The sequence below is a fragment of the Myotis nattereri genome (assembly GCF_964212035.1).
Source record: "Myotis nattereri genome assembly, chromosome: 11".
Taxonomy (NCBI): domain Eukaryota; kingdom Metazoa; phylum Chordata; class Mammalia; order Chiroptera; family Vespertilionidae; genus Myotis; species Myotis nattereri.
The window spans coordinates 57,384,338-57,408,363 of NC_138086.1; the positions used below are offsets into that span (position 1 = coordinate 57,384,338).

General features: G+C 40.8%; 1 protein-coding gene across 1 annotated transcript in view; it reads right to left on the reverse strand.

Moving 5' to 3' along the window:
* The window catches only part of TMEM196 (transmembrane protein 196), a 45,912-nt gene extending 41,939 nt beyond the window's left edge, over positions 1 to 3,973 (reverse strand). The window contains exon 1 of the mRNA XM_081101903.1: positions 2,946 to 3,973. Coding sequence (XP_080958029.1) covers positions 2,946 to 3,092 — 147 coding nt within the window. The 5' untranslated portion in view covers positions 3,093 to 3,973. The remainder of the gene's footprint in view (positions 1 to 2,945) is intronic.
* Between the last annotated feature and the right edge of the window lie 20,053 nt (positions 3,974 to 24,026).

Genomic DNA, 24,026 nt, shown 5'->3' on the forward strand with positions numbered 1-24,026 from the left:
AGAGACTCAAGTTTCTGTCTAGTTTTCCTTTGCATCTCCCTGGAGTCTTTTTAGAAAGTAAGAATTGTTATTATTATTATTAATTTTTTTTAAATATTAAGAAATAAATTCATTGCCTTGAACTGGTGAACAACCTCCCATGATCTGGCCCCAACCACTCTTCCCAACCCGATCTCTCCCTCACAAACCTACAACCCAGAAAAACAGGAGCCTGTTCTTCCTAGGACATAACCCACCCCGTCCCAGGGTTTTGCCTTCAGTTATGCTGCCTGAAAGGTTCTCCTTCCTCATGCTCTTCTCTGCCAGTCTGTGCACCCGGTATTAGCTGCTCACGTCTATTCAGTGCTTACTACATGCTTTGCTTTTTACTAAGAGCCTTATTTCATTTGTGCCTCCTCACAACACGATTTTACAATGTCCGAGGAAACTTTGGCTAGTCAACCAGATAGTAAATGGCAGATCCGGGATCTGTACCCAGGTAGATGCCAGCTTTCACATTGTGCTACATTACTCAACACTGTGATACATTAATTCCCAGTAAAGTTGTAAGATCAAGAGAAAAATAATCATTCTCCCATGGATGTTTCATTGGCCGTCCCCACCTCTCTTCCCTTTACCTGCCCCTGCATCTCTCTGAGGCCAAACTCTAATGTGTCACTGATAAAGTTAGTGATGTATCTATCCATCATGTGTCCTTTACTAGGCATTCTGAGTCATCTCAATAGTCTTTGTGTTATATAGTAAAATGCCTTGCACACGGCAATCCCTCTATAAATGTTGGTTATATGAATTCATCATTGGCAGAATGAAGAGATAATTCAGACTGTATCAGAAATGACCTCTGAAAAATAATTCAGAAAATCATTTTAGCAAGCCTATAATTTGATAAACAACGATGACAACTTGCTATTGATTCCTTCACAGATTTGCTTTTTTAACTTGAGTTCATAAAAGTGAACAACTGTTTGGGCATTCTAGTTTCAAATTCATTCATTCAATCACATGTTGTTTTTAAATTTTTTTTACTGAATCAGAGAATAGAATTCAAAAACTATTGTTCTAGGATCATAGGTGAATTTTGGCTACTCTAAAGAACCAGTTAACACGGAAATAATTCTTTATGATAATGACTATATATATAACTATTTTATTTGCTTTTCACTAATCTGATTCAAATTTTCATTTTCTGTATATACACATATATCAACTCATCTAGGTAATAGGAAATAGTTTGGGAAGAGGGATATAAATCATTTAATTATTTTTCTTACATGATGTCAAGTAAATGTAACTATTTTTTAGTTCTTAAATACAAACAGGACACTTGAATACTATTTAGAGACAACTTAAGTTTGTTCACTCAATCTCTTAGATGTCAAAGGGGAAGTGATTTGAAAAGTAGTTGAGGCTTCTCCCTCTTAAGCCACCAAAAGAACACATTTTCTTCCTCTTGCTTTAAATGTTGACATTACATTTCATTTTGACAATTGTCTGATAGAAGTTTTAGAGTATGACTATTTCTGTCAATTATAATAACTGCAACTCTCCAAATAATCACTACTACATATAAGACATAATGTCAGAGTTAAGATTTGCCTTTAGACTTTCATACTTAAACTTAAAATATGCATTGATAAACTTGTATAATAAAGAAAAAGGTAATTATTCAGAGGTTGGTAGTAAGTTATTATTGAATTTAGAACAAGGATTTTTGGAGGAATTCACCGTTAGAATTGAACACTATTTTTCTTTTAACTCCTGCAATTTAAAAACATTCACTTCACTTTGAAAAATTACAATATTAAAACAAAGTTTCTAAAGCAGAACACTTCAAGAATGCTAGAATTTTAAGAATGCTAGCATTTCCCTCAAAAGATGAATTACTTTGGAAAAACTTATTTGAACTCATAAATGATCATCTTTTTCTCAGTAACTTAAAGCACAAGTAACTAAGCCATGATTGTTAATTATGCCCATGGATTATCAGGGGCAGAATAACATCCCATAAATTATCTAAAGTAAGATGGAGCTAGAGACCCCAAAGAATAGAGCAGCTTTATACATTAAAGGAGAAGAAAAGTTCATTTTCAAAATTAGGCCCATACTAGGAATAGTGCTAAGTTACTTTATTGATTCTTGGTCGAGGGATGGGTCTCCAAGGCTCTCCTGGAGACTCACCCAAAGTAAATAAATAACAAGCAGAGCTTTGGGTCAGCCATCTGACCTAGAGAAGATGATGACATTTTCTCTGAGCCTTAGGCACTCTTTGAGCTAAGTTATTCTCCAATTAGAATGCTGTTAAATGCCACACCATTTGTTGTTCAACTTATTGCCTAGAACTTGCAAGAGAGTTTTTAGAGATGAAGTACAGAAAGCTAGCATGGGGAAATTCAGAGCCGTGTTTTGCTTGTTGTTTTCTTTTTGGGGTGGGGGTGGGGGGATAAAGTGCTCCTTTTACTCACACCACATTTCTCTTGTCAGACTGGTGTTGCCTTTAGTGTACTCAGACATAAATGCACAGAGTCTACCCTTGCTTGTTCCTGGCACACAACAATGATGTAACACCTTCATTTTGATTTTCCATGTCAAAGAAACAATCTGCCCTGACAGGTGTGACCCCAAATCAGCACTACTGGGCAGTCTTCTGCAGACTCAGCTGGTGACAAGGCCCCCCTCCCCAACTTTAAACAAAGGCATTTAATTTGGTCTTGAGCCCAAGGTAAGGAAGACAAAAAAAAAAAAAAAGGAAAAAGAAAACAATTGCTGGGCTAAATAAAAAGACAGCGTAAAGAGGCATAGCCCGCCAACATGAACCTACATGCAAGCCCGGGAGCTTTAGGATTTCCTTCCCCGGGGAGGAGGCGACTAACGCACGCACACTGACCATCACCTTACGGAGGTAAAGAGAGTGAAATGGCTCAACGTACACACACCCCGCTCCATACCGGGGACGAGTCTCCGAGCTGCGGCTTGTGCTGTCGGAGGGCCAGGCTGAAGCTGACCGCCCCCACGGCCACGCTGGACACCCCCAGCCCTATCTCCAGCACGGAGAGCACCAAGAGGCTCCCAATAATCTGGCCGCTGGTGCACATCCTTCCTCGGTCATCATTCCTTCCAGCTCAGCGTGGGAAACCGACCATCCACCTTCTTTCTTCCACTACTCCCTCCCCCTTCCTCCCCCTACCAGACCCCAAAACTTTTCCTTCTTCACCGGGCGGAGCACTATCCACAAGGACTGGATGTCCAGGACCGGAGACCCGCTTCCTTGACCGGGCCAGAGGCAAGACCGCCGCTCCACTCCCGGGCCGTTCGGACAGGGACAGCAGAAGGAAGGATCCGATCCGTGGTCGGAGTCCAGGAGGGGAGAGGAAGCAGGTCGCAGGGTTTTTCCAAAAAGGAGCAGCCGGGAGCTCCCAGTGCCGCTGGCGAGGCGCTGTCCAGAGTTCTGCCGCGTCCTGGTCTCCGCAGGGAAGCCCGCTCCCTCCTTCGCCTCCAGACGGCCGGCTCCCCTTCCCTTCCTTGCCAAGGAGATGAGCTTTGCTTCCCGGAGATGCAGAGCCAAAGTGCTCGGAGCCTCTCTCTCTCCCTTGCCCGCCCGTCCCTCTCCTCGCCTTTGTTTTGGGGTAACACCAAGTGCTCCTGCCAGTCCCGGGTTCCCCAGGCTGAGCGGGCGGAGGAGGTTCAGCACCACGTGCCTCGCAGGGGCTGTGCGGCCAGAAAAGGCGACCTTGTCTGATGGCCTTTCCCAGTCTGGGCTGCTTCTCCCTCCTCCTCGTCCTCTCCTTCCCCCTCGCTCTGGATCTGCTTCTCTCTCATCGCAGTGACCTCATTGGGAGGGAAGGGGTTGATGCAGGAGGGAAACGCTTGGTCTGTTGGTGGGTCTAGAATAGAAACAATACTCTTGGCTGGCCCTGAATTGGTCTCGTTCTGGGACCCTAACCTCAGGGACAGGAGGGATCCCCACCTCCGCATCTCCCCCACTCGCTCCCTTCTGGGCTTCTATCCAGATGGGATGGGAGGGGATGCATACGTCAGTGGGGCTCCTTCAGTGTAAAACACTTCTACGCCGACGCTGACCGAGGGCAGAGTGGGGGTGCAGTGGGCAAAGAGAGAGCTCAGGGGAAGGAGAAAGGCCAGACCCCTAAATTCAGTAGGACTCGGGACCCTCAGCATGGACCTGCTCTCTCTGGAAGAACTAGACTCAAGGAGCGTCCACTCCCTGTCACCTCTCTTGTCTGGGGGTGAGGGGCAGGCAATTGGCCCGGCCACGCTGCGGGGATGTGGCCCGCAGACCCTGCTGTCCCTGTCCCCTGTGAGCACTGCTGCCGCTTCTAGGATGGGCTCCCTGATGGAGCAGGGCGGGCACCCTGTGGGCTCACTGGAGTTTGAGAGATGTGTACATTTAAGTACTAACTGTATCGGAAAGGATGCTGCTAAAAACAGATATCTGGCTAAATGACAGACAACTGTTTGACTGTCTGCCCTCCTGAGAAGCATGTGGGCAGGGGCTCACCGGCACCTGGGTATTTTTGTGATGTAGTCTGATGCATCGGGGACTCTAGAAGCCCGCAAATCGCTGGGTCAGGAACCTGTTTTCATGTCTCTGATTTTACCCCCATGAGAATCATGGTATTCCATCAAGGAGACCTAGGACAATGGAGGAATGAGAGGTGTTTTGGGGTGTGGATCATCTTTCTCAAAAAGTGGGTGCCCCAGTGGGAAATGGATTGAAGGAACATAGTAGAAAGGAGGATTGATTTAGACACATTAGCAAGACCAGGGTAACTTAACCTCTGAATACATGCAGACCAGCGCAGTGCGGGCACCTTTCTCTGGAGCTTCTTTTTAAAAGCCCCAGTGGCGAGAGCACTAAAGCTGAGTTATATACCATCTATAGCAGGAGCAGCCGCTTCTGTTCTCTTCCATTGGAATGCATCGGGGCTTCTTTCATATTGTAATTCAATTTTACACTATAATTTACTTTTCTTATGTGATGCTTATATGCCACATTTAAAAAACTGAGTTTTCTTCCCTTACAAATAAATAGAAAGGATAGAAGAATTATGTTACTAGGCCTGAAAGTGTCTTCAGTTATTGTGATATTTGGAGAACAACTAATACATTGATGTTGACTAATTAGTGGATTCACTTTTTACTTCTTAACAACTAATTCCACCAAGCAGTCAATTGTTAGAATCCTTCAAGTCGTTTGTGACTTTAATGAAGCATATATTATTTTATTTAAATCTTGTAGAAGTCATCTAAATGATCCAATTTATATGTGGAAATCATGAAGCATCTCACTACCTAACTTTGCTTTGTCTTAAGTCATTGCTGTTCTTCTTCTTTTTCTTTTGTCTTCCCCATTAGGAAGAGAATAACAAGCTATACTTATTATTAAAATAGAACACAGACATACAGAAAGAAATATAACATATAAAGGGAAATGAATTTTGTAGAGAACATAGAGGTAGTGTTAACAATAGATGAATTTCACAGAGAGAAAGAAATGACCAAATCATGTATTATGGCTGAATTTTTGTCTCTGAATGTGATAGAGGGAATATATTTACTTAAATACCCCAAAGTCTAGTCATATGCTTCAATATAATCAATCTTGATTGATCCTTTATTATTGGTACAAAATGTAAACCTTTTGAAAATCAAATGTACATGAAAGAAATTAAATTCATCTTCATGTATTACTTACTACCAATATGTGACACTAAAATGAAAATATTCATAGGGATAAAATAAAAAACTATCACCCACAGAAGAAAGTACTGTTTTGTGTTTAAAAACATGAGGATCAATGTTGTTAAAACTTTCAAAAGAATATGACATTGCCTGCTCTGGGAGACAAAGTATATGTTGCATGGTCTCTTAAACAATGTAAAGATTCCCCCTCCCATGGTAAATGCAAAAGCAGCTAAATTTAGCTCTTAATGATGGAAATCACAGCAAAAATAGGTTCAAAATGGCATCATACATGTCTCAAAACTATCTGTTAGAGAAAGAATTATAGGACAAAATAGTACCTCAAGAAAAAACTAAATAAGTACATTGCTCTCCAAATACCAGTGGCTCTACAATTAGAGGTTTTAAGTTTTCTTATGCTATGGTACACTGAAAGAGCTATTCTTGCGACTCATTGACACATTGTTTAATGCATCTTCAACAAGAGCAATAGTACAAAAAATCTCACGTTTGCCACCTGCTGGCTTATATATGACACAGTGAATACAAATGTGTGGATAACTTCAAAGTAATTCTTATTAAACATAGCAGTTAACCAGAATAAAATCCTTCACAATTTCTCTCTTCAAGGACCTAAATTCTGCCAATAAATATTTAAGAATTCTGAGATCCTTCTGTACCCACTTTACCCAAATAAAATTTATAGACATTTTAACATATGAATAAAGGAAAATCTAAGATTTGATAAACAAATACCACCTGTCTTAATATAGTGAAGTAAATTGGTGAAATAATTCAATCACTAATACAGGATTAGTGACTGAGAAGGTCAACATTTGAAACTGATTAATTCTGAAATCTGAATTAGTGTTCAAGCTATTATAAACTAAATTTGTATGGTGACCATAAGCACTGGACTGAATGACCAAAGTAGTATTGAAGATTAAGGAAAAGAAAAATCACAAAATTGTTGCAAACCATTTAGCTCTTTATAAGTGCTACAGATATATTTAATATTATAATACTACTAGAGGCCCAGTGCACAAAAATTTGTGCACTCAGGGAGGTCCTTAAGCCCGGCCTGTGCCCTCTCCCAGTCTGGGACCCCTTGGGGGATGACCACCTGCTGGCTTAGGCCCGCTCCCGGGGGATTGGGCCTAAGCTGGCAGTCAGACATCCCTCTGGCAGCCCGGGAGCCGTTGGGAGATGTCGACTTGCCAGCGGGAAACAGGCCTAAGCTGCAGTCGGACATCCTTAGTGCAGCTGAGGAGGCAGGAGAGGCTCCCACCACCACTGCTGTACTGGCAGCCATCAGCCTGGCTTGTGGCTGAGCAGAGGTCCCCCTGTGGGAGCGCACTGACCATCAGGGGGCAGCTCCTGCATTGTGGGTCTGCCCCTGGTGGTCAGTGTGTGTCATAGTGACCAGTCATTCCCAATCATTCTGCTATTAGGGTCAATTTACATATTACCCTTTTATTATATAGGTGGGGCCTGGCTGGTTTGCCCTGAAGGGTGTCCCGGATCAGGTGGGGGTCCTGCTTGGGTGCCTAGCCAGCTTGGGTGAGGGGTTGAGGGTTGTTTTCAGACTGGCCACACCCCCTTCAGGGAGAGGGTCCCCGCTGGGCTGCCTGGCCAGCCTGGGTGAGGGGCTGAGGGCCGTTTTCAGATTGGCCACACCCCCTTCAGAGAGGGGGATCCTGCTGGGGGGCCTGGCCAGCCTGGGTGAGGGGCTTATGGCTGTTTGCAGGCTGGCCAAGCCCCCAAGCAGGAACCCTCACCCCATGAGGGTGTGGCCATCCTGGGTGAGGGGCTGATGGCTGTTTTCAGGCTGGCCATGGCCCCCAGCCACCCAAGCTCCCAGTGGAGGCTAGCTGGAAGCAGGTATCTGGGATTTATTTATCTTCTATAATTGAAACTTTGTTGCCTTGAGCGAAGGCTACAGCTGGTCAGGGCAGGCAGGAAGCTTGGCTTCCTCCATCGCCGGGGCAACCAAGCCTCCTGCTTGCTCCAGCTCCGTGGCTGCCAGCCTCCATCTTGGTTGGGTTAATTTGAATACAGTTGCTCTGATTGGCTGGTGGGCATGGCTTGGGGTGTAGCAAAGGTACGGTCAATTGGCATGTTTCTTTTTTATTAGATTAGACTAGTAGCCCTGTGTATGAATCCATGTGCCAGTAGGTTGCTGCTGCTCTCCTGTAGCTCTCCACCTGTTGTCCCGCCCTCTTGTAGCTCCCTCAGCCCCCCTCCCCTCCATAGCTTGCTGCCCTGCCCACTCCTGTAGCTCTCCGCAGCCCACTTGTACCTCACTGGCCCACCCTCCTACTGATCTGTGATCTGGTCACGACAAGCTCGGTCGTTAAGCCTCAGGGCGTAATGGCTAATTAGCATATTCCTCTCTTATTATATAGGATTGTCACTGTGGTTAAAAATGATTGTACCCACCCTGACCGGTTTGGCTCAGTGGATAGAGCATTGGCCTGTGGACTCGAGAGTCCCAGGTTCGATTCCAGTCAAGGGCATGTACCTTGGTTGCGGGCACATCCCCAGTACAGAGTGTGCAGGAGGCAGCTGATCGATGTTTCTCTCTCATCGATGTTTCTAACTCTCTATCTCTCCCCCTTCCTCTCTGTAAACATCAATAAAATATATTTTAAAAAAAAAAGATTGTACCCAAAGACTTATCTATGCTTTAATAAAGTGATTCAGCCAAAAAGGGGAAAAAAAGAAAACAAAATGTTGAGGATTTTTTTCTTAATTAAAGATCAAGAAGCTGAGATAACAAAATCTGAATTTAGCTTCTGCCTTTTTTGTCTTGTAGTAATAATGTAGTTTAGAAGTTATTATCTAAAAATAATATCAGTATTTATGAAGATAAGAGAAAGTAGAGTACTTGGTATTATAATTTTCCATTTATGTCTAAATATCTATTTTTATTATTAATAAATTTTAAACATGGAGAAAAATCAAATAATTTTAAAATTATTTCTGTTATTTAATAAAGACTGGATATTTCTACTCCTGGCCATTCTGGAGTAATTGGGATTGGATTTACTCTCCTACTATATACAACTAGAGGCCCGGTGCACAAAAATTTGTGCACAGGGGGGTGTCCCTCAGCCCGACCTGTGCCCTCTCACAATCTGGGATCCCTTGGGAGATAACCACCTGCTGGCTTAGGTCTGCTCCTGGGTGGCAGATGGCAGGCCCAACACTGTGGTGCCTGCCCCGCCTCCCCGGGTGGCAGATGGCAGGCCCAGATCCCACGCTGGATCGCAGATGACAGTCCCGGATGGCTTTGGGGCGGGCGGTGGATCACGCTGCTGCCCGCCCCACCTGCAGTATGCAAATTTAATGGCCATCTTTGTTGGGTTAATTTGCACACTCTTCTGATTAGCTGATGGGCATAGCAAAGGTACGGTCAATTAGCATCTTTGTCTTTTATCAGTGTAGATACTAGTATCCTATATCAGTGGTCGGCAAACTGTGGCTCACGAGCCACATGCGGCTCTTTGGCCACTTGAGTGTGGCTCTCCCACAAAATACCAACTTCTGCGCATGGGCCATGAAGTTTCAATCGCACTGTACATACACACCCACACGTGGTATTTTGTGGAAGAGCCACACTCAAGAGGCCAAAGAGCCGCATGTGGCTCATGAGCCGCAGTTTGCTGACCACTGTCCTATATAATCCTATCTAATAAAGAGAGAATATGCTAATTGACCCTCATTCCATTGCAAAGATGGTGGCACCCACAGCCAATAAGGAGGGAATATGCTAATTGACTGCCCTGACCTCAAAGATGGTGGTGCCCACAGCCACAAGTTGGCAGCACCCACTCCCTTGCTGCTGAGGCAGCAGGTGCTCCGCATGCCTGCCTCTGGAGACCCCCAGGCCCCTCAGCTCTCCAGCTGCTCAGGGCCGACCCGAGGTGCAGGCAAGCCTCAGATGGCAGCTGCCCAGCTGCCCATGGCTGGCCCAAGGTGTAGGCAAGCCTCAGATGGTGGCTGCCCAGCCGCCCAGGGCTGCCCGAGGCTTGTGCTGCTGGCAGTGGCAGCAGCAGAGGTGTTATGGGGTGTCACCTTCCTCTGATTGCCAGGTTGCCTCCCGCCCCTGAAGGCTCCCAGACTGTGAGAGGGGGCAGGCCGGGCTGAGGGACCCCCATTCCAGTGCATGAATTTTCACGCACTGGGTCTCTAATGCTATATAATAAAGAGTTAATATGCAAATGGTCGTCATACCCTTACACCCTCACACCCTCACACCAGAACTGCTCAGACACTCAACACTGGGGAGAGAGGCATGGGGACCAGCCAGGCACAAATGAGCTCACGAGAGAGGGATGGGGACCAGCCAGGCACAAATGAACTCACAAGAGAGGAATGGGGACCAGCCAGGCTGCGACCCAGGAGAGGGACAAGCCACCCGCACCTCAATCCCAGGTGCCAACGGCTGGAACTGCAGTCTGCCCCACGGTCTTGGGCACTGGTGGCTGGGGCTGTAGCCCGGGAGAGGGACAAGCAGCCCACCTTGAGGTCCCAGACACCAGTGCCTGCAGCTGCGGCCCAGGAGGGACAAGCCACCTGCCCCGTGGTCCCAGGTGCCTGCAGCTGTGGCCTGTGCGAAGCACCCACCCATGATCCCCTGCAGCTGCAGCCGGCCTGGGTGAAGCTGGCCCGGGTCCTGGGTGCCTGTGGCCAGCCAAAGGGAGGGAAGGCCAGGTCCTGGGTGCCTGTGACTGGCTGGAGGAGAGAATCCTGGATCCCAGGTGCAGGGTGAGGCAGAGGTGGATAGGGGCAGTCAGGCAGGCAGGCAGAGGTGGTTAGGGGCGATCAGGCAGGCAGGCAGAGGGATTAGGGGTGATCAGGCAGGCAGGCGAGTGGTTAGGAGCCAGCAGTCCCAGATTGTGAGAGGCAGTCGGTCATCCCCTGAGGGGTCCCAGATTGGAGAGGGTGCAGGCCAGGCTGTGGGCCCCCCTGACGCACAAATTTTGTGCACCGGGCCTCTAGTACTTAAATAAACAGAGTTAAGAATCCTTGTTGAACACTGAGCCTTCAGTGGAGAACACAGGTAGGGCATACACAAGTAGTGGGGCTAAACCACATCTGGAGTATAGACAACTCTGTATTGTACCTTCAAATGCTATAAAACAGATCCCTTAAGTATGAATTTTTCTTTAAGTAACTTATAAAGTCTAACAACTATATATTGAATACAAGATATATACTTTAAATAAAAATGCAGATAGAATTAAAAAATGGAAGGAAATAATATTTTATGCAAACAGTGGCTACATTAATAAAGGATAAAATATATTTCAAAACAGAAAGAAATGGACATAATAGGATAAAAGGGTTAATTCAACAAATAGATTGTGGTAGTTAGCTTCTGACCACAATGATTCCTGCCTCCTGGTATTCATATTCTTGAATAACATCCTCCCCTTGATTTTGGTATAAGTGATGTATTTCACCTCTCTAAGTTACAAAAGACTGACTACCATCTTAAGCTCCTCTCTATTGCCGCCTCTAATTGTGTGTTTTAAGAAAGCATGTTGATATGTTGTAAGGCCCACAAGACAAGGAACTGAGGGAAGCCTCAGACTAATAGTTGATGAGGAATTGACACCCTCTGTCCAACAACAGGATGAGGAACTGAATCCTGCCAATCATCACATGAGTTTGGAAGTAGGTCTTTGACCAGACAAGCCCTGAGATGACTGCCCATCTAGCCAACATCTGACTGCAAGAGAAGATCCACCTAAGCTGCACTTGCGTTTTTGACCCCCAGAAACAGAGAGATAATAAATGTTGTCTCAAGCTATTAAGTTTTGGCATGATATGTTACAGACCAAATGGGCTAATTAATACAAAGACATAACAATCATAAATGTGGAAACTCCCAACAATTATGTCAAAAGTTGAGGCAAAAATTACTAGTGATAGAATTTAAAAGAGAACTGGCAAATTTCATAATCATACTTGGAGATGTTTAATACCCAACTTATAGACCAAATAGAGAAAAAATTGGCAAAGGTATGGAAGAAATAATCAACCCTACCAACCAGGGATAATAATGCCTACTGAGACTTGCTTTCTATGTTAAAAAGAATCTGCTGACTGGCTATTGAGGGTCAGTGATAAATGCAGTGTTGTGCCTAAATTCTTGCCAGAAAGAGACAGTTTCACACCATTTCTGATTTCTGATACTCTCTTGAATACTTTTAAAAATGAGTGCTAAGTTATTTAATAATTATTTTGTTATGTATTAACTAACTGAGCAAACTTTTACAAAATTATTTCAGAGACAAAGAAATCAATGACAGAAAGCTATTAGGTTATATTAACAAATATGAAAAGTAGATTAGCATAGAATAGTAAAAATGATAGGGTCATCAGAATGCCTCTTGTTAGATTTCATCCTATATTTATATTTAAAGTTCAACATTCCTGACCTCTTTCTCAACTCTTCCAGTAACCAGAAACACACTACATTAAACAAACACCTACATTTTTATAAATTCCATCCACTACACTCAGTTCTATTTTCTGAAACAACAGAAAACAAGTAAAATCTATTTTTGTCATCATAGTCATTCAAATATTTTATAATTTCCATGCCTTCTGTAGAGTCTGACGTGACAGGAGAAATTTCCCAGCCCCTTAGAGAGCATATCAACAGGTCCAGGTCATTGATACTAGTGAGTCTTAATTTGTCCCTGTTTCTCTAAAGCAGCGGTTCTCAACCTGTGGGTCGCGACCCCTTTGGGGGTCGAATGACCCTTTCACAGGGGTCGCCTAAGATCATCGGAAAACACGTATATAATTACATATTGTTTTTGTGATTAAACACTATGCTTTAATTATGTTCAATTTGTAACAATGAAAATATATCCTGCATATCAGATATTTACATTATGATTCATAACATTAGCAAAATTACAGTTATGAAGAAGCAATGAAAATAATTTTATGGTTGGGGGTCACCACAACATGAGGAACTGAATTAAAGGGTCGCAGCATGAGGAAGGTTGAGAACCACTGCTCTAAAGTAAAAACACAACTGTCAAGTACAACTGCTGTGTTCTGAGCAGAACCAAGTATTGGAGGATAATTCCTCTGTAAGTACATGTTTTTATAAAGGTGCCTTGTAGTGACCATTTTTGGCCACACTCTGAACCACCGATTCATGCTGAATTTTCAGTGAAAACCCAGAGTATTTTTCCTGGCTCCCCAATCTTGTACTTGTACAGATGATTTTCCCCCTGTATTAAATTTATTAGGATGACACTGGTTAATAGTACCATATAGGTTACAAGTGCACATTTCAATGTGCATGATCTGTATATTGTACTGTGTGCCCACCACCCAAAGTCAAACCATCTTCTGTCACCATATATTTGGCCCCCTTTACTCAGTACTACCACTCCACCCCCTTCCCTCTGGTAACCACCATACCTTTGTCTGTATCTATGAGTTTCTTACATATGAGTGAAGCCAAATGGTTCATAGCTTTTCCTGACTGACTTATTTCGCTTAGAATAATATTCTCAAGGTCCATCTAAGCTTTCACAAATGGCAGCATTTCATCTTTTCTTATGGCTACGTAGTATTCCATAGTATATATGTGCCATATCTATCAAAGGACTCTAGTTGTCTCCACGTCTTGGTCACCATGAATAATGCTGCTATGAACATACGGGTACGTATATCGCTGCCAATAAATGTTTTTGAGTTTTTCGGGTAGATACCAATTTGGAAGGAGAAGCAAAAGTGTCACTTTTTTGCAGATGAGATGATTCTCTATATAGAAAACCCTAAAGACTCCTACAAAAACTGATTAGAAACAATGAACAAATACAGTAAAGTTGCAGGAAACAGCTAATTTTTGTTTAACCTAAGGGCAGGTTGATTTATTGATCACTAATTTCATCTTGCTGGGTTTGACCCTTCATTCTTTCCTGTAGAGATCATTTTGAACCCCTTTTCTGTCATCTGATGCATTAGCTATTCTTTCCAAAATGACGTCATATGCCCTCAAGCAGTGGGTCTATTCTGGCCTCATTCTTTTTGTTCTGAACATTTCTAAACCTTGTCACTTCTACCATCTTTGGCATTTTTAACAAGCCTCTGCTCATTTATGCCTCTTGCATTTCTGTCTCTATTTCAGATTCCTGCCACTCCAGGGTTTTTCATCATGTCCCTGTCCCACCTTTCAGTTTTTCATATTTCCCTCAAAGTACTGAAGTCGTTCCTGGGCAGGCACATGACTCAATGGTTTTTGTCTTATAATTTTCCCTCAGATGGCGAATTTATAGTTATAGTCAGAATTTTGGTTTCAAGAGATTGTCTATCCAATTCAGCTAACCTTAAAACTAAACTATCTGGCCAGGAGCTTGTCTTCCATGATCTAGGGATTCGGTGACTATCTCAGTGTCAAAGCTGTTTTCCCTGTTTTGAGTCTACACTAACTTATAAACTCACTGAACAAATACTTAATAAATATCTGTCAAACAAATACATAAAAAGGTAAAAGAATTGATGAAAAACCAAGATATGGTGTTATGTTTCCAAGGTTTTATCTACTTCAATTTATTCAACTGCTTATATTTTATTACCAAAATCAAATCAGCATAGTGATTCCTCTCCTTACTACTCTCACTGATCCATTTAAAAATAAAATGAAAGAGGAAAAATATAAAGCACTTATGACAAAATGACAAAGTTTCCTTATTCATATATAAATAGCTATTTCAAACCAAAAAGAAAACAACTTGATTGAAAAGGTCACCCTCTATGAATAGGCAATTTTCGTACCCAAACAAAGTATTAGAAATGGCTAGCTAACATGTTAAAAGGTGTTCAGACTCAATAGCAAAATGTGAAATTGGTCATTAATTCTCACATGGGACTGACAAATATTTGTTTAAAAATGATCATTAGTATTCATAGGAAAATGCCTGTGAATCTCAATACCTCCAGAGACTACCATTATATTAAAATTTAATTTAATAATAATGTTTGGAAAATAAAGTTGTATTATGTTGACTATTGCCAGTTGAAGAAGCCAGGGGAATAAACCACAAGTTTTAAAATGACTTTTAAAATAAGAAATCTTTAAGCTTTAAAAAAATGAATTCTTCTGCCCTTTAGGAATGGAGGAAACATTGAAAATCCAATAATATAGAAGGATTTATCCCTCCAGTGATAGGTTATAACTATAGCAAATAAAATGCCACAGGGGTTGAATAAGCATAAAGTTTCTGTGATTTCTTGGAAACCCTTTCTGCTCAGCCAACACTATATTCTCTCAGCATGGATGACAACTGATGGGAATAAATATAAAAACATCAGAAGTTCTTGCCGTAGCAGGCGTGGCTCTCACTTGGTTGGGCATTGTTTTCTGCTCTGAAAGGTTGCTGGTTCGATTCCAGGTCAGGGCACATGTCCGGGTTGCAGGCTCAGTCCCCAGTAGGGAGTGTGCAGGAGGCAGCCAATCAATGTTTTGCTCTCAAATCAAAGTTTTTGATAACTTAGGAATGGTTCTTAGTTCAGAACTCTATGTAGCCAATAGCAACAAAAACTTTTGGGTTTATTGATTGGACTATTGCATTTTCTGAAAAGAAGTTGGTCAAACTTTATTTTGAGGGGCTTGGATTAGGAAGAGATATAACATAATGTCAAAAAAGTTTGATTAAATTAACTTTTCTTCTCCTAATTAGTTTTCCTTCGCCCACACACCAGACCTTGACTTGGGGTTCTATGTATCGTCTCAGACCCTGGAACACTTTCTGAGCAGAGGGACAGGGTAATACTGATTTATAAGATAACATTAAGAATTAATAACAGCTAATGTTTATGGAGTGTTTACTATGTACAAGACACTATTCTAGCCACTGGAGACACACCATAAATAAAGAATATTTTCTTTAAAACAGTTTACATCTGTGAGGGATTCATCAATAATAAAATCAACAAATAATTATATGATAAAATGTTAGATAGTGGAGTAAATTAAATCAAGGTATGGGAAGGACGTGATAAATGGGTATTTTACACAGTGTCCGGCAGGCAGCCTGAATGAGGTGAGTGTGTGAACCTGAGGAAGAACTGAAGAGAAAGCATAGCTGGCGAAGGGCAGAGATGAGCACTGCATGGTCCTAGAATGGCTAGAGCGTAGTGAGTTAGGGGGAAAGAGGTTGGAAATGAGGGTGCAGAGATAGCCAGGGACTAGATTAGGTAAGGCTTCCTGACCATGGGAATATTTTTAATTTCATTCTAATTGAATAGGTTAAATGTTTTGAGAATGGAAGTGGCATGATATCCTTTACATTTTAATAAGTTTTCCAATCTGCTGACTCCAAATATAAACCACTGAAGGATTGGGTGAAGATAGAAGCAATAGGAGTCTATTACAATTAATTATAAATGAAGGCGTGGACGAGAGGGGTGATGTTGGAGGCGGTGAGAAGAACAATTTGACAATAGCATGCAAGAGAGAAACCTGTATTAAAAAAAAAAAAAAAGTAGAGCATTGAGCTGCAGGCTTATTTTGCAGTGCTGGATTGAGAAACTGAAACCAGGCCAGGGAACTGCAGAGGAGGAGTCACTCCTGTAAAATCGCCTAAGGCAGAGGTTGGTCCTGGTGTCCCACCACTTTGCAGCATGGTAAATGTGTTCCCACAGGTGCCAGGAGATATTTGCCTTCTGAGTCTTTAGAGTGGCTGGTGGGGTGGGGTGTTGGGTGGATGCAGCCCTTCCTCCTTACCCTCATCACCTCCCCTACCACTGCTGGATACTTCTCGCTGTTAGATGAATCTGCAATCTGCAATTGCAAAGGCAGCGATGTGTTCAGTATCCTCCAGTACTTGCCAATGTGGTACTCTATCATTTGGGCATCTACTTCAGTCGCAGGTGCAAACATGCTTCATGGAAAATGTGAAGGAAACCTTATCCCAGATGCCTAAGGGTCACGGGAGCAGTACAAGGAGACAGAGTCAGGGAAAGGGAAATAAGTGGCCAGGTGGAAACTTCTGGAGGGTGCAGCTTTAGTAATAGTGTCTTCATGTTTTTGTGGGTCTTGTGCCTTTTTAAGAGCCCTGTAAGCCAGTTGCAAGCAGTTTTGAGATTCCTGATGATTATTAGAAAAGACTATATTCAAAAAAAATTCACTTGAATGTGAAAAGCATTCACATTACTATAAGAAACTTTATCTTATTTTTATTACTATAAATTTTAAAAGTACAAAATTGCAAATTACAGAAAAGAAATAGCTGTTGGAATTTTTACATTTCAAATGTAATCACTCATGATGATTTATAGTAATGATATAAAATTATTATAAACTGCTGATCCAAATATAGTTTCTTGTCAAGAATTTGAAATATCATTTTAGCAAAGTTTTAATTGGGGATTATGTATCCATTTTATGGAAAAATAAACAATATAATCTTATTTTCCATAAAAAATTTTGTTAGATTATATTTGGAAATATTATACAAATTCAAAAGGTATTATTTTTCTAGTACTTTATATATTTTAAAAAATAATTATGCTGTATAATGAAACTGTAATGATTTTTAAAAAATAAAACCTCATAGATGTCCCTAATTTTCCCCAATGGGCCATACATTACCCATTATTTTCTCTATGTGCAACGAATTGAAGAAGGGCAGGAAGCTCAGGAAATACTGCAATACTGCACCTCAGGAAGAAACAGTTAAGAGTATAAAGCCAGTACAGATGTTCATGTTTAAATAGACTGAGAAATGATCTTGCCCTGTTGCTTTTTAGGCTCTTCATGAAAGAATAGGAGGCAATTTCTCTTTCGTTTTTCAAGAGGGCAAATTGGTCATGAGACTTCCTTTGCTCTAGTAGAGAGCAGGAGGTTTTGTTTTGGTAGAGGGAGAACTGGAGGGCTCTTGGAAGGGTTGAAAGAGAGGTTGGGGAAGACTGGATTTCCTAGGATTAGGGGACAGTGGAGGCGGTAATTTCTCTGTGAGTGATGAAATCTGGCCTCTGGGAGCTAGAAGAACATTTTATAGAGCTACCGTGTTTGATTGCTGGTACAGGGTCCTTGGAGATGTTAGAAAGTCCCAGTGGCCTAGAGAGTAATGGGTGCTGTAAGTAGTCAGGAATGGAATTAAAATGGACCACATGGGTTTAGACCACCTCTTCCCAACCAGGTTCTAAAAAGAATTAAAGTTACTAGGAAATGAACATTTTTTCAGTTCTCCCAGGAATGGTTGATATGTAGTACAGGTAGAAGCATAAGAAAAAATTAATTTATTATAGACAATGAACGCCTCAAGTTTTAGGGCTTAATTCTTACGGAATCCTTGATTGAGAAGTGCTTATTTGAACAATAACCTTCTCAGGGTGGACCATGATGGATCAAGGACAAAATAATTTTCCAACCTTTTGGATTGTGTAAAATCTTTTGAACATTTATATAACAATTCTTGGGTGGAAAACATGCCTTCCCAGTCCTCCATCATAATTACTTTTAGTAGAAACTCTGAAAATGGTGATTTAAGTCAAAGTATTTAAATTAAAAAAATAGAGTGATGTTTCTCATATATAGCTTTTAAGGAAATTGTTTATGCCATTTTTATGTAATACACAATTTATAAGGCAGAAGAGAGCAAAGGGGTGAACAAATGTTGCTTTCATAGGAATCAATTATCCCATAAGACATAAATTGATATTAGATTCTTACCATTATACTTTGTATTATATGGATAACATTCACATACAGAAGGAGACAGAACCACCTGGCAAAATAGGTTTACTCTGTGGGGAAAAGTGGTATTCCAGCAAAATAGTAACTTTTTCACTTCATCTAGTACAGTTATCTTTATTGTTCTCTCTGGTCAATGATATTTAAAATATCACATGATCTCACTCATTTATGGAATATAATGAACAACATAAACTGATGAACAAAAACAGATCCAGACACAGAGAAGCATCGATCAGACCGTCAAACCTCAGAGGGAAGGTAGGGGAGGGTGGAGGTAAGGGGGAGAGATCAACCAAAGGACTTGTATGCATGCATATAAGCCTAACCAATGGACACAGACACCAGGGGGGGTGAGGGCAGGAGTTGGGGGAGGGGAAATCGGGGGATAAGGACACATATGTAATACCTTAATCCAGTGGTCAGCAAACTGCGGCTCGCAAGCCACACGCGGCTCTTTGGCTCCTTGAGCGTGGCCACGAAGTTTCAATCGCACTGTACGTGCACGCCCGCACGTGGTATTTTGTGGAAGAGCCACACTCAAGGGGCCGCAGTTTGCCGACCACTGCCTTAATCAATAAAGAAAAAAATAAAATAAAGATTTGTAAGTTGAACTTGGTATAGTCAGAAATTCTTATTGTAACTTAATTTGTACATAGGAAATCTAATACTGTATTATGCTTTGACCTTCAAAGAGCTTTAAGGAACAAGAAAAGATAAAATAACAGATTTCCAAATACATGGTGGGGCAAAAGTAGGCTTACAGTAGTGACTACACAAAACACAGTTTATTCTGGTATTGTTTATTAATTATTGTATTCCATAGAAACTGTAAACCTACTTTTGCCTCATCCTGTATATAAGGATTGAACACTGAACTTATTCCATAGCACTTAAATACACTAACAGAATCTGGTATTCAATATGGTACTGAAAATTGAATTTGGCATGGCATGATACTTTGTCCACTTTATATTTAAATACTAAGCATAATTTAGGTCTGTGTAGTTTCCTCTAAGTTCAATCTTTTCATCATTTATCCGAAAAATATTTACTGCTTGCCTGCTAGGCACTGTTTTATGAGCTGAGAGTAGAAGAGGAAAACCTGCTTTTTTATGGGTCAAAACTTTTAAAATATCATTAGTTTTAATGACACTACAGAGACACGTTCACATCTTCCATAAAATAGGTCTTTTCTCCTCCTTATCCACCCACTCAGAGACAATCAATAACAAGACACGCTAAAAGGCAAAATATATACATCTCTGAAATTAGATATCTCTTGGTATATATTTAAGCGAGTCTAATTCCAGTATTTTAGATGCCAAATCAAACCAAATTCTTGTCAGCCAAGTATTGCTCCCCATAACTCATCGTCTGGCTGCTTGGCCTGCTTGTGCTTGCACTGTCTTCAGAAATAGAGCTTACTGTGCCTCTTCTAAACGAATATTCCATAGTCGAGTAGCTCTTACTCTCGGAAGATGTTTCTTTCTGGAGTTTAACCTACATTGCTCTTTTAAAAATGATATCCTACATAGATCTACCTTCTTCACTTGACGACAGCCATTTATCCTTCTCTTCTTTTAGAATTGATTCCTTTCCCATATTTCTGAGCTATTATGTTCATTCTCGCTGACAAAGCAATACCAGATGCATTTTTAGCTCACCGTTTTTTCCCCTTACCGGCATGGAACTTCACAGATTCTTTATACCAACCACTCCCTAGGCTTCCCGCCACTTTTCCAGCTGCTGGAGGCTCCTTAGCTGCCATAAATTTAAAAAAAAAAAGTTTTCCAGGTGCAATCTGAACACAGTCATGTTGACAGTGCTAATATTCCTCTCACTATGCCACTGCCTAAAATAGCGTTGGCACCCTCTGACACCGGGAGGAAGCAACTTTTATTTTGTCTTATTTCATTTTATATCCACTTGACAATCATGCCATGTGGCACAGGCTCATTAACACAGGAACCCCTGGATGATTGAGCTTTATATAATCATTCTCTGGATAAAGAATAAAGAAAGTAATGAAAAATGAATAATGTACCACTCATTGCTTCCCATGGGTGGTACTGGTAATTCAGCAGTCTGAAATCCATTGCATAGGCAAGTGTGGTTAATACTGGTTGAGGAATTTTTGTGTGTGTGTGTGTGTGTGTGTGCGCATGCGCGCATGCAATGCTTGCACATAATTTATTTTAGTGAATCCTCCCAATTATTCTGTTATATAATTTAAATGGGTGAACTCAGTTTCAGAAGTTAATTTGCTTGGGCTCTGACAGCTGTTATTGACAGCTTTTATAAATGCAGTGATCTTCACATGACATCCTAGTGTCCCTCTTGTTTTCAACTACCTTTATGTTAAATAGAAATACACAACCAGAAAAGTGCACACAAGTGTACAGACATATGGGGTTTTGCAAACCGAATACACTCATGTAACCGGCACCCAGACCAAGATCCTCAGAGCTGCCCACACATTTGGGCCTGCTTTTGTATTTGCTATCAGTGGAATTGTATTTATACTCCTTTGTATTTGGCTTCCTTAACATCTTGTTTGTAAAATTCATCCATATTGTAATTCTCTATCCTTATTCTAATTGCTGCATACCATTTCATTAATTGTAAATATACCACAATTTATCTGTCCACTGTACTATTGATAGGAATTTGGATATTTCTAGTATGCGGATATTACAAACAGAACTATTATGAGCATTCTAGTACATTCCATATGGTGAAATATATACACATTTCAGAAATACACATACACACACACCCACCTCCTGGAAATAGGATTGCTGAGGCAGAGGCTGCGCAAATATTCTTTGGGAGACATCACCACTATCATTTTTGAGTAATAATTATGAGCCAGACACTGTACTAAGCACTATATATATAAAAATTATAAATATGTATTATATTATATGTAATTATATACTAGTATTTATATGTAATATAAAGTTAATGAATAATATACACACTATATAATAGGTTATATGTGAATATATTTTATCAATATAAATATTATACAAAAGCACTATATTATAGATACATATTGTTATAAATATCTATATATATATAAGCCTAATATGCAAAGTGTCCCCTCTGGAATTTGACCTAATGCGAGTTTGATCGCTCACTATGATGTGCGCTGACCACCAGGGGGCGGTGCAGAACGAAGGAAGGCCTGGCTGCCAGCAGGCAGTTGGGGAAAGAAGGCCCCAGCTGGCAGCTGGCAGCTGCTAGGGACCCTACCTGTGCATGAATTTCATGCACTGGGCCTCAAGTACATATATAATGTAAGAACTATATTATATATGTCATCTATAATATAAGCACTATATCATATGTGTACATATATACATATATTATGTATAGCAACTATAACAGAGTTATACTTCCTAAAGGTTGTAGTATATACTTTTTTTGAGGGTGGAGTATCTATATAAATTCTTTGAAATTATTCTGCATTAGAGACTTGTCTCTTTTCCCTGTTTATCCATTCCTCCATTCATCATCCAATCATTCTTTATTTAAAAAATGTTTTTATTGATTTGAGAGAGAGAGGAAGGGAGAGGGAGAGAGAGATAGAAACATCAATGGTGAGAGAGAATCATTGATCGATCAGCTGCCTCCCATACTCCCTCTACTGGGGATTGAGCCTGAAACCTGAGCATATGCCCTGACTAGGAATTGAACCACTGAGTCACACTGGACAGGCTCAATCTTTCATTTATATCGGTATAAATGTATGGATATTTATTTTATACTTCAGGTTATAATACAATACTAATTTTTTTCTCAAATTGTTCTCATTTTGGCTCTTAAGAGCTCTTTCAATGGTTCCAGTCCAATTCCTAGAATCAGCAATTACCCACGGCCCCTGGTTCTTTGGTTTGGAGTATGGTATTAGAAACCAAGTTCTGGATGCCTGGTGTGTTAGTTGCTACTGAGGTGTCATTGCTTGTAAGTCCTCTCAGCTGACAGAGCAAATAAACAAACCAGGTTTATTCCAAACTGTATATATACACATCTATAATATTTCTTTATGTAACTTTCAATATCCAAGTTAACATAAACATAACTTTATATTGATATTTAACTCTAATCCATTTCCATGTGGATCATTTTTCCATAAATTCCTTATCCATAAATTCCTATAACAGTGAAAAATACAACTGAAAAACATTATTCCCACCATTCTTTTACTTCATTGTTCAATTCTAGTATATATAGTATGTACAACAGTATCAGAATTGCTAACGAGTATTGCTGGGGGAATAAACTTTATTAACTAAAGTGCTTACTTGCATTTCCTTTTGCCATTATTCTTACAGAATTCACTTGCATTTAAGGTTACCTAGGTGAGCACCTTTCCCCCCACTCAGTGAAGTTGGTTCCTCCATTTGTGATACAGTTAGATGTCTTGTCACAATTGGCATTTGTTCCTGGGATCCCTAGCCTCCGAAATGATTTTTATAATGCTCACAAACAATGTTAGCTCTTTGCTGTTATGCTCTATTTATTTTGACAAATCCAAAATGTTATGTATTTACCATCAGAGTAACATACTGAATAGCTCTACTATTCCTAACAAACGCCCAGGTTTCACCTATTCAATTCTCCCCCCAAACCCTTAGGTACCACTGATCTATTCACTGACGCTACAGTTTTGCCTTTTCTAGAATGACATATAATTGTAATTATATAATCATATAGCCTTTCAAAGTGACCTTTTCTCTTTCATTTAGCAATTTGCATTTAAAATTCACCCATGGCTTGGGTATTTTCATGACTTCACAGCACATTTCTTTTATCACTGAATTTCCACTGTATTAATGTACCAGCTTGCTTATTCATTCACTCGTTAGAGGTTGTATCTATCGCTTGGCAATCATAAACAACACTGTTATAAACATTTATGTGTAGGTTTTGTATAAACATAATATTTTAAGCCAGGTGGATTTTCAAATCAATTGAAATTGTCAGTCTAAGCTCATGGAATATTTCTTTATCTCTTGAGATTTTAAAAATCAGAGTTGTAGAGTTAGCTGCAGCTCTGGTTACAGATAGATCTAGGAACTCAGCAATAACTTCAAGAAAATCTCTCCTTTTCCCATATTTGCGTGCTGTGTTCTCTGCATTGGCTCTTTTCTCAGACTGGCTCTCTCCAAACAATGGCCGTGGAAAATTCATTTATTTTCAAGTCGTTTTGCAACATCCAGAGAAAGAAATACCTTTTGCAAACAGTGAAATTTTAGGGTGGGACTCATTGTTCCCTGTGCCCATTATGGCCATTCACAGTTACTCTGATTGGCTAATGAAGCTAGGGGATGATGTCAGACTCATTACAACCACACAGACTGAGTTTAGAAGACTTGTCCTCTAATAGAAAATTAGAGTTACCAGAAACAGGGTAGATTATTGATGCTGGCCAGGCAAGAGTCTACCACTGTGGGGAAGTTTTACATCTAGTCACAATCTAAATGCATGTTTATTTGTTTTTTCTCTTTTCTTTTTAGGAAAGAGATTGGGGTTGTGCACATATAAAGAAGTAGTTTGAAAGAGGGAAAACAGTTACTATGATGGTTAA